Below are 13,649 nucleotides of genomic sequence, written 5' to 3' on the forward strand. Positions count from 1 at the left end.
CACGTTTAAAATTTCATCTAAGATCTTACCAATTATATGTATAATTTTTTCACGTTTTGTTGACGTTCTGCCAATGAGAAAGTTCTCTGGTTTCACATCCCTATATATTAAGTGCCGACTATGAACATATTCGATCCGGTGGAGCTATATTTTTATATGTGGACGGGTTTTTTGGGAAAATATTGAAAGAAAAATTAGTTAATTGTGCAAATTTTAAAAAGAGCATTATATAGGCTTTTTTGCTTATGAAATGCTCTTTTTAGCTTTTAATTTATAAAATAAAAATCTATTTGAACATTTTTCTGTAGTGTCTCAACTAGCTGTTTATGTTTTTCACTGTAAATTTGTTCTCTTTGATGGCATCGGATTTTATTATTAATCGCTGTTAAATCATAAATATAAAAACTCAGAAATATCTATATTGAGCTACAAATTGATGTGTGCATGCAAATTTATTTTAATTACAATGAACGTTGGTTTCTTCCTGTTTAGCTAATTTTTGTTATTTTAAAATATAAGATCATTTTCGGTAAGGAAGTATTTTTAGTGAATGATGCCTCGTAATGAATGCAAAAGAAGTTGTTACAAATAAAACCTCAACCAGGCGGCTATGATTATGACAGAAAGAGTGAGTCGGAGAGAGTCAGAATAGGGAGGCAGCGACCTATTGGTTTCTTGTTAGTAATGAACATTAAATAAATAGTAAATAAAAAGAGTTAAAACTATAAGCTAGTAACCAAGCAACTCTAATAAAAACGCAATTACACACCCCAACCCACACACACGCAAAACAAACAAAAGGTGTTTCGATCTTGATCTTAGCACTAGTGTTGGTTAATTTGGACCTCGGCTACCAGTGTTGTAAATGTGATTATGTGCAGAATTATGCGCGTGCTTAAGGAAAACTTTGCGATTGCAATATCTGTTGTTTTATGCTTCGTTGTTTAACTTTGTTTTGGTGGATTTTTTTGTGGTAGTACTTACTAATTGTATAGCTATCAGAAGTACGCTCTTCAAAGTGAAACGTCTGCCGCAAATATCGAATAAATCTTCAAGTGATGGACCAAGCAACTCCATAACAAGAGCATTGTATTTGCCGCAGGGGCCGAAGTAATATACTTCTGGTACACCCTCTGCTATCGATTGATCGATCGATTAATTGATTGATTGGTCGATTTTATTGTTGATTGTTCGGTTGGGTCGACATAGAATTTTGTTTGGAGGAAGCGAGCGAGTGTTATTATTTATTCGAGTGTTGGACAACGCACAAAAGATTTTTGGTTGATCGATTTGTTGTTTGTTGTTGTTTTTGTTGTATTTTTGCAAACAATTCGTGAGCAAGAGATAAAAAGAGAGATGGGAGAGAGAAGAAAAAAAGATGAGAGATACAAACTAGATTTTTTTTAAATAACAAGTCCTTGTTTTTTAAAGCTGCATTTCAATTGATATGACGGTTCGGGCACAAAAGAAGGAAAGAAACAGAGTGGGAAAGTGATGTGTAGAGAGCGATGGATTTGGCTCATGTTCTGGAGGTTAGTGTGACGCGTCTTACGATATTACCACCTTTCATTTGACAAAAATCGAGCGAAGGTAAAAATACTTATTCGGGCAACTGTGCTAAACACAACAAGAACAACAAAAATAGAGATTCTCGAAGCATATACACAAGGAAATGACTGCCGGAAGACCAACCTGGAGACGGGAACTCACCTACCAACTCATCCTCCTCCTCCGAACTTCATTTGACCTAACCAGTAGAAACTTTAACTCGGATATAACAGAGTTTTGTGTGTGCTTACAAATAATCTTAAAACTAAAATAGTTTCCATGGCGGTGTGTGTGGTGTGTATAACAGGTTTTGGTATTCTCTGAATTCTGATAAACAGTTCGATAGATCTTTTTGCAACTGTGTTAGTAGTTTTGGTTAAATTATATACATTGCACTTTTATGTCAAAGAGAAAAGAGAGACTACAAAAGTCAGTTTTGATAAATGATAAATTAAGTAAAGTTAAGTGTTAACAAGTTCAACAATGAAATTGTTATACTAATGACTTAATTTCAGTTGTTTTTAACTTGAAAACACTATGGAATAAAGGATTCCACTTGGGTTTATGTACAATTAGGTGTTTGATTAAATAATTAATTTTTAAACGACGCATTACATGCTTTAAAGGGATTGCTTTTTAGTGTTATAAGTTCATTGCAGATCCGTTAAACGATATTGAAAGTTGCAACATAAAAGTATTATTACCTTTACTACAGTTTCAACATATCTACAGTAAACTAAAAAGTTGACTAACGTTCATTGCATAGACTCTAAAACGTACTAAATCAAGAAAACAAAAATAAAACCTATATATTAGCCGTTGAGACACTTTTGTTTCAAAATTAAAAAAAAAATTGGTTCATGGACGAGATGCTGGCGGATTTCACAAGATATGACTGTTATACAGGACACTTCAAAATGTAATAGTTAATTTAATTTCCTGGCAATGAGATTTATAAGGGAGGCAGAAACGTAAACTGCGTTCTTTGTAAAAATCTAGCATTTTACAATTTCCCTGGAATAGCAAATTGTTTTCCCCACCCAATATTATTATTAGTATTTTTTTAATCAAGTGAAACCCGCTTTACTTTCGTCTACAACACCTTTTTGGTGATCTTTCCGTTCGTGGTGGATGCCACACTTACAAGTTGTTTCGCTATCATCAATACAGTCTTAAGTGAAAATTTACGGGCGCAAATATTAAAGAGATCTTCTAATGATAATCCCAATAACTCTAAAACCATGGCATTGTAACGGCCACCGCAAGTGCCCAAATGATAAATGCGTGGTATGCCATCTGGGGCGTTATCGGCTGCATTTCGATATTGATTCCGATGTCGCATTTATTTGTATTTCGTTCAGGATCAGACAAAATCCCATTCCAATTCCGATTTGGGGTCCAATTTAGTGGTGGGGATGGTGGTGAGGGGTTGGTTCATAGCATTATATTATAGCAAAATAGCATCACAATGTATTATGCAACAGTTGATTGTTGTTGGTTGGTTGTAGGTTGGTTCAATTCAGTTCATAATCGAGTTGGTTGTAATGTTGTGGTAGATTGCAGCAGACACGGGGAGAAATATATAGATAGATAGAGAGCAGCGCATGATGATTCGGATTCGGGTTTAAATTTTAATTTAGCGGTGTTTTTGTTCAATAATTCATAGTAAATATTTGGGGTATTTGGTGTTGTAGTAGTTGATGAATAATGGAGTAACAGAGAGCAAGATATTTAAATAAACAACAAATAATATTAAGCAACAGAAAACAGAGGAATTTAGAACAAAAAAACAAATAATGCAAGTTGGGCAATAGTTGAGAAATCTATATCTATATATATATATATATAAATATATACATATATATAAATAGTAGGATATATGTATATATGTATAGAGATTTAATTGATTTTCGAGCTGTTTTACATTGGCGGTAATAATAGTAGTTGGAGTTGTAGCCTGAGCTGTTTTACTACTGAAGTACAATAGACAAGGGACGTGGTGTTTTTACAGTTTTTGTTTTAAATAATTTTTTAATTTTTCACTTCACGCACCGACCGACCTCCGAAAATATGCTTGAGAAAATCTATTCATGTTTTTCTTTTCGTCGTATTCTTTCATCGCAGTGCGTTTACCACTAGCGAGGTACCAGAAGTGTTTTACAAAAATTATAAATATATTCGTTTACATATGAATCTAATAAAATGGTGGTAACGGTGCAAAACTTTACTTTCAGTAATTAGTTTGTTAGTAAAATATACGGGAAGGGAGGGTGGTAATAAAATGTGACTAGGAAAATAGAGACCGGCTTCGATAATCATGTACAAATCGTACGTCTTCAGAGCAATTGGAATTTTATTCCCTATAGGGGTCGTTGGACATTGGTTGTTAGTTTATTATTTAGTGTTAAGTGGGACGACAGCTTTGGAAGAAGTTATGGATCGTAGAACAGACGAGTTGTAAAGCGATAGATTACATACCATGTGATCCTAATAGTTTATAAAACCTATACTCTAAGTGTAGTTGCGGAGCCTTTGACTTCATAGGCTCCATTTTTATTGCTACATGTTCATTGTTGTAAAGGTTTTTGCCTGAAATAAAAGAAAAATTGCCATTAATTATATGTTTCTAAAGTAAGTTAAATAAATAAAACAACATTAATTTCAAATCTTCAACTCCAACACAAATGCCAAATAAGAAAAGAGACTTGTACGCACATGTGGCTTTACATGCCTAAGACTATCGCCAAGCACATGCATTCATCGCGTTTACCTGCCCCACCGTTATCAGTAGTGCCACGCCCATTACGCCCTCCGACACCACCACCAAAGCAACACATTCGCCGACCTAGCCAAATGGGGGAAAAATAATAGTAAGAAATTCATGCAATATTTTACAGCAGTCCACTTGTTCTCAACCCCAACTTCAATACTCAGATGATTTATTTTAAAACTATTGGTCATTGTTTTGTACTTTATTAAATTGTTACTTTAAAAAAATAATGTTGTATTTTCTGGCTAAGAACCTTTCCAAAATATACGAATTGTAGTGTGAAATTAAAACAAATCGTCCGGAAGCGAATTTGAGAACAAGGTCGTATATAATTCGAGAATTGCATTTTAGATACCACGATATGACGGAGCCTCAGACAGAAGCTGAGAGAAAATGTCAACAACGAACAGTGCGCTCATGTGCGAAATTATGTCATGAGAAAGTCGGCGAGAGAGCCCGCCAAGAATGTGTGGGTGGCTTGGGTTTGGCTTTTATGAGTTCGCTGGGTGAGTGGATGGGTGGGACAGACGTTGCTTATCAACAGACACAACATTGAAACGCTGATGATAGAGTAAGTCGTCGCACACACATACGCATATACACATAGATACAACAAAATCGGCGATAGGAAGCCGCATGATTTCGATTACATGCTAGAAAGTACCGCCAGCAATGCCTTTTTTATCCATCCATCCCTAGAAATGTTTTGTTTGCTGAATTCTTAGAACCCTCACTAAAACATGCGAGCAAAGAGTCAAAAATGCAAAATTAACAATTTGTTGGTCTGGAATTTTTTGTCTACGCAGACAAAAGAAAGATTTCTAGTCGATCGAAAACAATGTTAAATTTCTTTTGAAAGTGTGCACAGCAGATGTCAAACTTTAAATATAAGGTTAAATATCAAAGGTCTACGAGTATCATCCACAAATACCGTGACCTAACGCAATATAAAATATTTATCATTGTACAAATGCAAAAAATGGAAAATAAACTTCCAGAGATTCGTTGAAATAAACAATAAAATAGCTCACAGGAACTAAAACAATGAGAGAGAGAGAAACAATTTTTATAAAGGGCGTGCTACGCTAAACAAAAATAAAGCGAAAGTTCCCAAATTAAATGAGAAACGCCCACGCAAGGCGCCTATAAAAATGAGCCAAGAAAATGGGCGGAAAAGTATTTAGGTTGGTCAACGTTCTGGTTTCCCAAATGCTTTTACATTCATACTTATTCTTTGGGTTTGAAATGGGTAAATAACAAAAGAAACAGGCCTCCTAAAAATCAAAACAAAATTATGTCATTGGGACCGCAGATTTCGCGAAAATGCCCAAAATGTAAATTCCCTTTTATTTAAACGTCAGCACTAAACTAATTTAACAACAAAAGAAATTAGACAAGCAAACACACATTTTGCGAAGGGTATTTATAGACCACAAATAATAAAAATGATATCATAAGCGAAACGAAATGGGCTGTGCAACGTCATAGAAACGTATTTAATTTTAATTGAAAATAGGCAACCAGTACATTTCAAACTGTGCGATTATCATAATTTAAAAAGGCAATTAAACCAGCCAATTAAACACAGCTTTTAAGTGATTATTTTTGCTTTTTGTCACCGCTTCGGCCTAATGAGTCATACAATAACCCCACAAAACAAATGCAACAAAAAGTCTCGAGATGCTGAGGTGGAAACAAAGAAAGAGCATGGCTCAGACCGTCGGAAAGAGAAAGAATGAATGGCCGAGAAAGAGACAGTCTGATAAGTCTGAGAAGGAGACCTCGTGATAATTACAGTTTGAGAGACATAGCCCACGACAACCGACTAAGAATTAGCTAGACTTTATAGTACTACCTGTTGGCAATGTGACAACAAATGCACAAAAGGAAGTGGAAGGCCCCAAAAAAATAAACAACGGCCGAAGGGGCGGGGCCGGTATGAAACAACTTTATAAAAGCGCATTTAGCAAACAAAGCCAAAATGACGACAACGACGACGATGCCAAGAAAACAGATGGCGGAATGGAATGGCGTTTTGTGTTGTATTGTGCACTCTTCGCCGCCAGTGAAAAGGAGCGGGGAACCACTGTTCCCATTGTGGTTAACAGACCTGGAAAGGAATGCCCGTCGAAAGGAAGTGGCCAACGAAAAATAAAAAAAAAAGGTGCAAGAAAAATAAAACACCGAAGGTCCCAAACGCGACATTATTTGCATGCCAACAGGCAAAAATTCGGGGAGAGAATGGGTCAATGGGGTGGCGGACGGTACGCAGCATGGGGTTTTTTTTCTTAAAAACAAAAATTCGAATTATTTAAGCGGAAGTCTTTTCTCAAACGTAATGAGTTTTGGATCCTCTGGAATTTAAAATGATTTTTCAATACTCGGCGCTTGAGAACTTTGCAATGATAGCTGAAGAAACGTGAAATACAATCAGCATAACATCTTTTAAACGATTTTTTTCTTATTATAAATCTTCAATATCATATGCCCAATATCATGTGCCCAGAAAACCATTTGAAAACGTTCATACAAGTGTTAGCGTAATAAAATAATGATTGATTATTAGTGAATGTGTAATTTATTTAGACTTACCTAAACGCAATTCGCCAAAATTACCACAGCCAATTTTTTTACCGACACGAAAATTTGGTCCGACCATAAGTACACCGGTCGTGGTGCTTACAGATTGGCGGGTGGAATACATGTTATTGCTTGAGCTTTTACCACCGGCTAGGGCTGTGGTGGCATTTGCCACATTACCAGCGGATGGACCGGCAGTTGTCGTTTGTGGGCCACCGCCACTGCAAGGAAAGAGAACGGAAATCGATTAGTAACAAGTTGATTTGCAATAAAAATAAACATTTCACAGCGATGCAGACGCAGCGCAACAGCCACCTGATGTTGGCTTTAAGGGTGTTTAGCAGCATATGCTTAAAGTCGGGCACAATTTAAGTCCTAGTGTGCCCAACACTAAATGTCAAGATACTTAAATGCAAAAACGACGAGAAATTCGTCTTAATTCGCTACATCTTTGGTACAGTAAGCTAAAGGATTGACTAGAACTACGATATTAATACGTACTTTTCCGCCTTGATGTTTGTTTTTTGTATGTATATATATTTGCGCAACATTTAATTTTGAACGACCAAAAAGCCCCGGGTAGATAGGATCTAAACTATTGACACACGGAAATCAAGGTAGTAAAGTTCAAAAACCTGCCCGACCGAAACAGATATTGTGATATTGTTATAGGTGGGCGTTACTATCGACTCATAAATAAGTTTTTATTCTTGTCCCAGTAAGAGAAAAAAAAGAACCCAGGACAATGACACAGAAACTTTTTGCATTTTCAAGTGGCCCTGCACAGCGAAGAAAAATCGATTCGAATCGAGTTGTGTAGGCCAGGTGAGTTTCTGTTTACCTAAACGCTTGCAAGAGGGAATAGAGACCTAGCTGCTGGTTATGGCCACATGTCCAGAGAGCTCGCTCAGGCGTAACCGTTCATGGGCAGAGCAGGGCAGTTGGGGCAGAGAATTCGAATCGACTCCAGTCGAGTCGAGTGGATTGTAGTGGAGTGACTCATGGCCACCAGACAAGGGAAATATGTTTGATTAAGACAAAAGGTTTTGCTTTGTTGCAGCTCGGGTGGGTGTGGCCCCTGTAAGATCTCATATTTTCCCATGCTTTTCATTGTTGCCAAATTTAGTTCAATGTCGTCGGTTTAATCGGTACTTCAACTAGGCAGCAGTTGCTTAATTAAGTTAAGGGTAACACGTGGGCTTCTGTAAATGCGAGTCACGTTTACCAAAGATAATGTAAACCAAGTGAGTCACCCGAGAATGGAGACAATGTGACAAATATGACGGACACAATTAAAAGCAAATATAATATAAACAAAAAAAAATAAGGTGCTTCTTCATGCATTGACGAATTTTTGAAAGTTGGGCAGGGGATTTCCCATATTATAAAACTTAATTTGCTCAAAATACATAGTTACGAAAATTTACTAATCTCAAATTACTCAAATTACTAATCGCGCCACTGGATCAGCAAAGTAAATAGAAGACTCTTTTAATTTTAAGTTACAGCATCTGATTGGCCGGCATTTAAGTTAATAACGCTGATCACATACAAAACCGAATAGCAGACGGCCGTATCAAATTGGTTAACTGGTGGAAAGGAAAGCCTGAGTCTTGGTTACCGTTCCGCCCAAGACGATTAACAGGAAATAATTAGGTATTCCCACTCGTTTTGCGGTCGGGTTCACTCTCCTCTCCATTACCCTTTGCCTTAATTTCTACTTTCATCTAATATCAGTCTGCGCCCGCCCGTCTGTCTTCGATTGCTTGCCAGCTGCGAACGGGAGTCGGAAAATGTTATCTACCCACTAGTTTTTTTTCGCCAACGACAAACGAGAAGGCAAAACAACATACACACAACCAATAGTTGTACCGTTAGCCGGGGCCGTAAAAAAAATCACAAAGACTAAAAACCGCCGATAACAATTAAAGAGTATATTGCTGTGGGCAAAAGCAAAGACGATTGAGCAGTCGACGAAATGAATCAGAAACAAGTTCGAGTTCTACTCCGATTACAAGTTCCTTCGGTATCCCCCGACATCACCTCATCTTTAGATAACAGAACCACTTGCCTATGTTAAATGCACACCACGAAAATCGTCCACCAAACGGTTGTTTCACTTGGTCAAGTTAAAGAAAAGAAACTTTAATAAATCGACGAGAAGAATGCTTATGCTGATCAAGATTTTAATTATAAACATCCAGTAGGTTCTTCATGATACATTTTCCTTGTAAAATGAAAACAAAACGTATCTCGTCCATCAATAGCTAATTGGTCTGGTATTTCTAGTTGGTTGGCTTTCCTAGGGTATTTCATTGCCTCGGCAAGTCTCAGTTTTCATGCTTTTCTTGTTAATGCTTTGACTGTATTATGGCTTAATATCCTGGGGGTAAAACTGGTTCATACACACACCAGTATCTGTATCTCTGTGTACATATGGACGGGAATTAACGTATAAATGGCTGAATGTCCACCGATCGATCTCCGTTTGACTCTACTTCTTCGGCGTTTCTGGCTCCCCACTTAAACCCATTTGTATTTGGTTGGACTCCGCGTACTGTTTTTTCTTTTTTGTTTTTATTACTTTTTGGTGTCGGTTTGGTTTCTTAGCTTTCTACGCCTTTTGCTTCTGGCCTGGTATGAAAACGGGTTCGCATTTTGTCGCTCCCGGTTGTTCTTAAAGATAGCCTGTTTTTTCATGAATCAGAATGTAACAATGGCTCTTAGCTGGATATTGCACCTGGGGTTTTACACAAGGTTTCCGAATGGCCATGGGTTAAAAAGTAAGCACAGCACTCGATTATTGAAATTATGTATTCAGATTTAAAATTATTCCAAGACTGTAAGATGTAGTCGTACGGCATAATTGTTGTTAGAATTGGTCAAAATATCTGAGTTTTTAAAGACCACTAAGGAAACAGTTATAAACAATTTATTTTCATTAATGAAAGTTGGGAGCGAAAGTTCGCATTTCTGTGTGATAAAACAGTGTGACATAACATTACCAACAAATTAACACTTGTTGCAAAACCAAATGGGTTTCCTGAGTAATAAAACAATAAACCCGTTTTAAGAAAAGTGATTGAGAAAATAAAAAAAAAACACACAGGTTCCTAATATTCTATATTTTGTTTGTTGCGTTTGAAAGCAGGGAAAAACAAAATCAATAATTAAAAATAAACCAAACGCTATAAATAAAATTATGCACAAGGTGGGTTGACCAAACTCACTCATCAACACTACCACACGGAAAGGCACGTGTGTGTGTGTGTGCAAGACAATTTTATCTGTAGCTGTGTGTAGCTCATAAATAAATCAAGTGTAAATTGAACACAAATCCGAATATAAGAAGAAAGGGCGAGGAAAGGAGAGAATTAGAGCAGAGGACAGCGAATAGGAAAAACAGAGAACTTGCGCTGATGACGGCAATAGTAAAAACCGCAAAAAGCGGAAAATCCCAATTAGAATCCACAACATTAGTGACAACAATCACAACACAGAAAAAAAAGTGGGATCAATTTGATTAAAACACATTTGAATTTTAAAAAATCAAAATATTTAAAAAACTTTTTTAGCTCTAAAAGTTGAATACTACATGTTTAAAAAATGTACTAATGTTTAAAAAATTCCTATTCAGTACAGATTTGCCTTTGTTACTGTGTATCCCTGCCAGAAACAGCAAGATGAAACCGCAAAAGAATTCCACCTAATTGGACGGAATATTGATTGGAAATCAAGGTGACACAGTGATTTCTAAACTGTGACTAACTCACATAATTGCAAATTTAATTAAAGCCCAGAAAACCCACTTATACAGGAAGCCCCATAAAGCCCATAGGTGGTCACCAAAAATGAGGGAAATTACATAAGCAATCAAAGAAAACAAACGGCGCTTAAAATAAACAATGATAAGGAAAGTCGAGTGATAAGTGCGTGTGTCTATACTTGTTACTTGTGTGTTTGTTGGGTGACTTATCAGCTGGAGATTTGTGAGTCGTTTGTATGTATTTCACTTTTTTCCTCTTGAAGTGCATTACAATATATTTGTTGCTATAATTTCTATTTATAAAAACAAACAATTTCATTACAGTTTCCAGAACGAACAATTGAATTCCAATTATACAAATCAATTGAAAGGCTAACATACAAACATCTGCAATGGTTATGCCGTTAAATATTGTATTTATATTTAGATAAAAATTAGGGTTTCAATTTTGTCGATTTATATTTCAGTTTTTAGAGAAGTATCATTCCTTAAAAAAAAAAATTATTATTTTCAAGTTTTTCCAGTGGCCAATTTAACAGCTTTCATCAGAAACATTTATCAAATAATATTGGAAGTGTACATTAATTGCCGATGTGGATAAGTCAGCTCAATTGACAATATGCTACAAAGCGATTCAGCTTGTTGTTATTAATGTGATTTTTGTTGTTGGCAATCAAGTCGTAATTGAATTGCTATTACGCCCAGCATAACGACATAGCGTAACATGTCAATATCCATTTTCATTGGCATTTGACGCTTTGAAAGGCAAAGTGGCAGTATGAAGCACAACAAATACATATACAACTAAAACTAAATACAATGGCTGCATTCGCATATATTCACGAAACATAAATGAGCGCACAGTGGCGCTTTCTTCTTCTAGGTCTCCCCTCCTGCCATTCTCTCCATGCATCACACCAAATGACCTATCACACTGATAAGCGGAGAGAGCGCGAGACACACACACACACATACACATAGCAAAACCACTCGAGAGCCCCCACACACATACACACCAAAGTTGGCTAGATAAGCGCGCCTTGATTAGCAGCGACGTCAGACAATAGCGAGTCGAAATGAACGAGTGACAAGTGTGTAAAAGGAGAGTGGGAAGTAGGCGCTGCACATCTTAAAATGCGAGGTCAGCCCAAATGGGGAGGCAGGAAAAACGGGAAAGAGATGGAAATAGTTACGAATAGAGAGATGCAGGCGCCACTGCACCTTGCACAGTGGGCGGCATCACGGAATTAATTAATTTTTTAAGTCAGAGCTCTGTGTCTTTGATGGGCATAACCAATTATCTGTCTATGCCAATAGTTATAGTTACTAACGCTTACCAACACTTAAGTTGTTGGATTCGATTAGTTACGGATGTCATTCTAGATCATTATGAACAGCTGAGTAGATGTAGCTGGGACTGTCTGTCCTTCCGTCCGGCTGTTTCTAAGCCAACTAGTATATTAGCTGTAAACCTATCTGCATCGAACTTCTCAAGTCTTCATTTTATAAGTCAGAACGGGGCGGAACGTTGTTTTTGATCATAAAGTGCTTTTATAATGTATGCAAATTTTTTTATTATATTTTATATCTTAAATGCAAGGGTATACAAGCTTCGGCTTGACGAAGTAAGCTTTCTTGTTTTATTGTTTATTTGCCAATGTACCCCCCTGCGGCGTTCAATTTAGGGCTGGGCTAGCACGTCACCCATCCCACTTCCACATCCAAAGCAGAGACAACAATTCCATTGACGACGTAGTCTATCAACGCCACAGCCTCTAACTGAAATTGCACAATGATGTCCGTTACGTTTGTGTGTATGTGAGTGGATGTGTGTATGCATTTATGGGGGCGCCTCAATGGCCGATTGACCTTTGCATGTTAGATTAACATTGAATATGAAATCGAATACACACTCCCCTCCCTCCCACCAACTCACACATATCCTGTTTGTGGGGCATCTGCCCCTGTGAGCTTATGTGGCGAATGCTTTAATTAGTTTAGCCTCAGCTGGAACACGTACAAAAGCCAAGAGCTATGCAAATGGGTTCTACAGAGGTTAAATGGTATCCACTTTCTCTGGTAAGCATAGCAACAAAACCAACTGTTTAAACTACATATTCGGGTTGAATAATAGCACAAAAGATGTAATATGCGATTGATTTCTTCTGAGATTTATTTACACGCATTTGTTCCCACTTTTCGTACAAATTTTTTTAATCGCCCCAATGAACTGGCTTTCCCCAATTAATTTCGCCAAAGGTTTAAGGCAATTCTCTTTCTTCCTGTATTGCGTATATGCTTTTACCTTAAGCTCTCTTAATGTTATTTACTCAAGTGCAAGTGATTTTTCTGTCACTTTACGATGCGGAAATGTAAAACATTCTGGTTTACAGGAAATTAAGTTCATTAATTTGTTATTAAAGCATTGCTTAAAAACCCCAAGCTATTTTTAACGTAGAGGCAACAACATGAATTAAGACTTAACACAAAATTTTAAGTGAATCTTATCTATAATTTGTACTCTATAGCGAAAATATAAAAACCAACCTGATCCGACGGTTATTATGTACACCTCAACCGTATGGAAATTGTCGGTAATTTGCTTTCTAGTGTTTTCTTCCGGCATGCCTCAACCTTTCGGCTTATTTAGAACGGGTGAGAGTGACCCCGAGATAACCCCAATCCCAGCGATTCTCCTTCACCCGGGCAGCCCCCCTACGTCATTTACGCTTGATTCCTTCCTTCCGCCTTTGGTGGTCGTTTGGGAATTGACGTGGGCGTGGCTTTTCGACATTGAAAAACCTCACGTGCGTTTGCGTTGCCAACAGAAGTTTTGTTTCCTTCGGTTTTTATTTTTCTGTTTTTTTTTTTTTTTTTGCTGCAATGTTTGCAGCTTCTTGGCGAGTTCAATGTCGTGGCCAATGCAATTTGAGCAATGGCATTTTCACGTTTTTTCTTATTTATCTTTAATCGGCAGGTCTGTCA

General features: G+C 37.1%; 1 protein-coding gene across 30 annotated transcripts in view; it reads right to left on the reverse strand.

The window, feature by feature from the left end:
• The window catches only part of LOC6727851 (casein kinase I), a 29,953-nt gene that overhangs the window by 6,003 nt on the left and 10,301 nt on the right, over positions 1 to 13,649 (reverse strand). For 4 of the 30 annotated variants that reach the window (XM_039295524.2, XM_039295519.2, XM_039295518.2 and 1 more), the window contains exons 1-5: positions 7,400 to 7,517; positions 6,911 to 7,119; positions 4,027 to 4,137; positions 2,693 to 2,859; positions 30 to 144 (exon numbers count right to left, since the gene is read on the reverse strand). In XM_039295524.2, the coding sequence (XP_039151458.1) occupies positions 30 to 144; positions 2,693 to 2,859; positions 4,027 to 4,137; positions 6,911 to 7,119; positions 7,400 to 7,449 (652 nt within the window). In that variant the 5' untranslated portion in view covers positions 7,450 to 7,517. Of the gene's footprint in view, positions 1 to 29; positions 145 to 984; positions 1,137 to 2,692; positions 2,860 to 4,026; positions 4,138 to 6,910; positions 7,120 to 7,399; positions 7,531 to 13,649 lie in introns of those variants that run through there. The other 26 variants (XM_039295521.2, XM_039295516.2, XM_039295513.2 and 23 more) reach the window with 15 other exon arrangements.

The sequence above is a fragment of the Drosophila simulans genome, chromosome 3R (genome assembly GCF_016746395.2).
Source record: "Drosophila simulans strain w501 chromosome 3R, Prin_Dsim_3.1, whole genome shotgun sequence".
NCBI lineage: Eukaryota > Metazoa > Arthropoda > Insecta > Diptera > Drosophilidae > Drosophila > Drosophila simulans.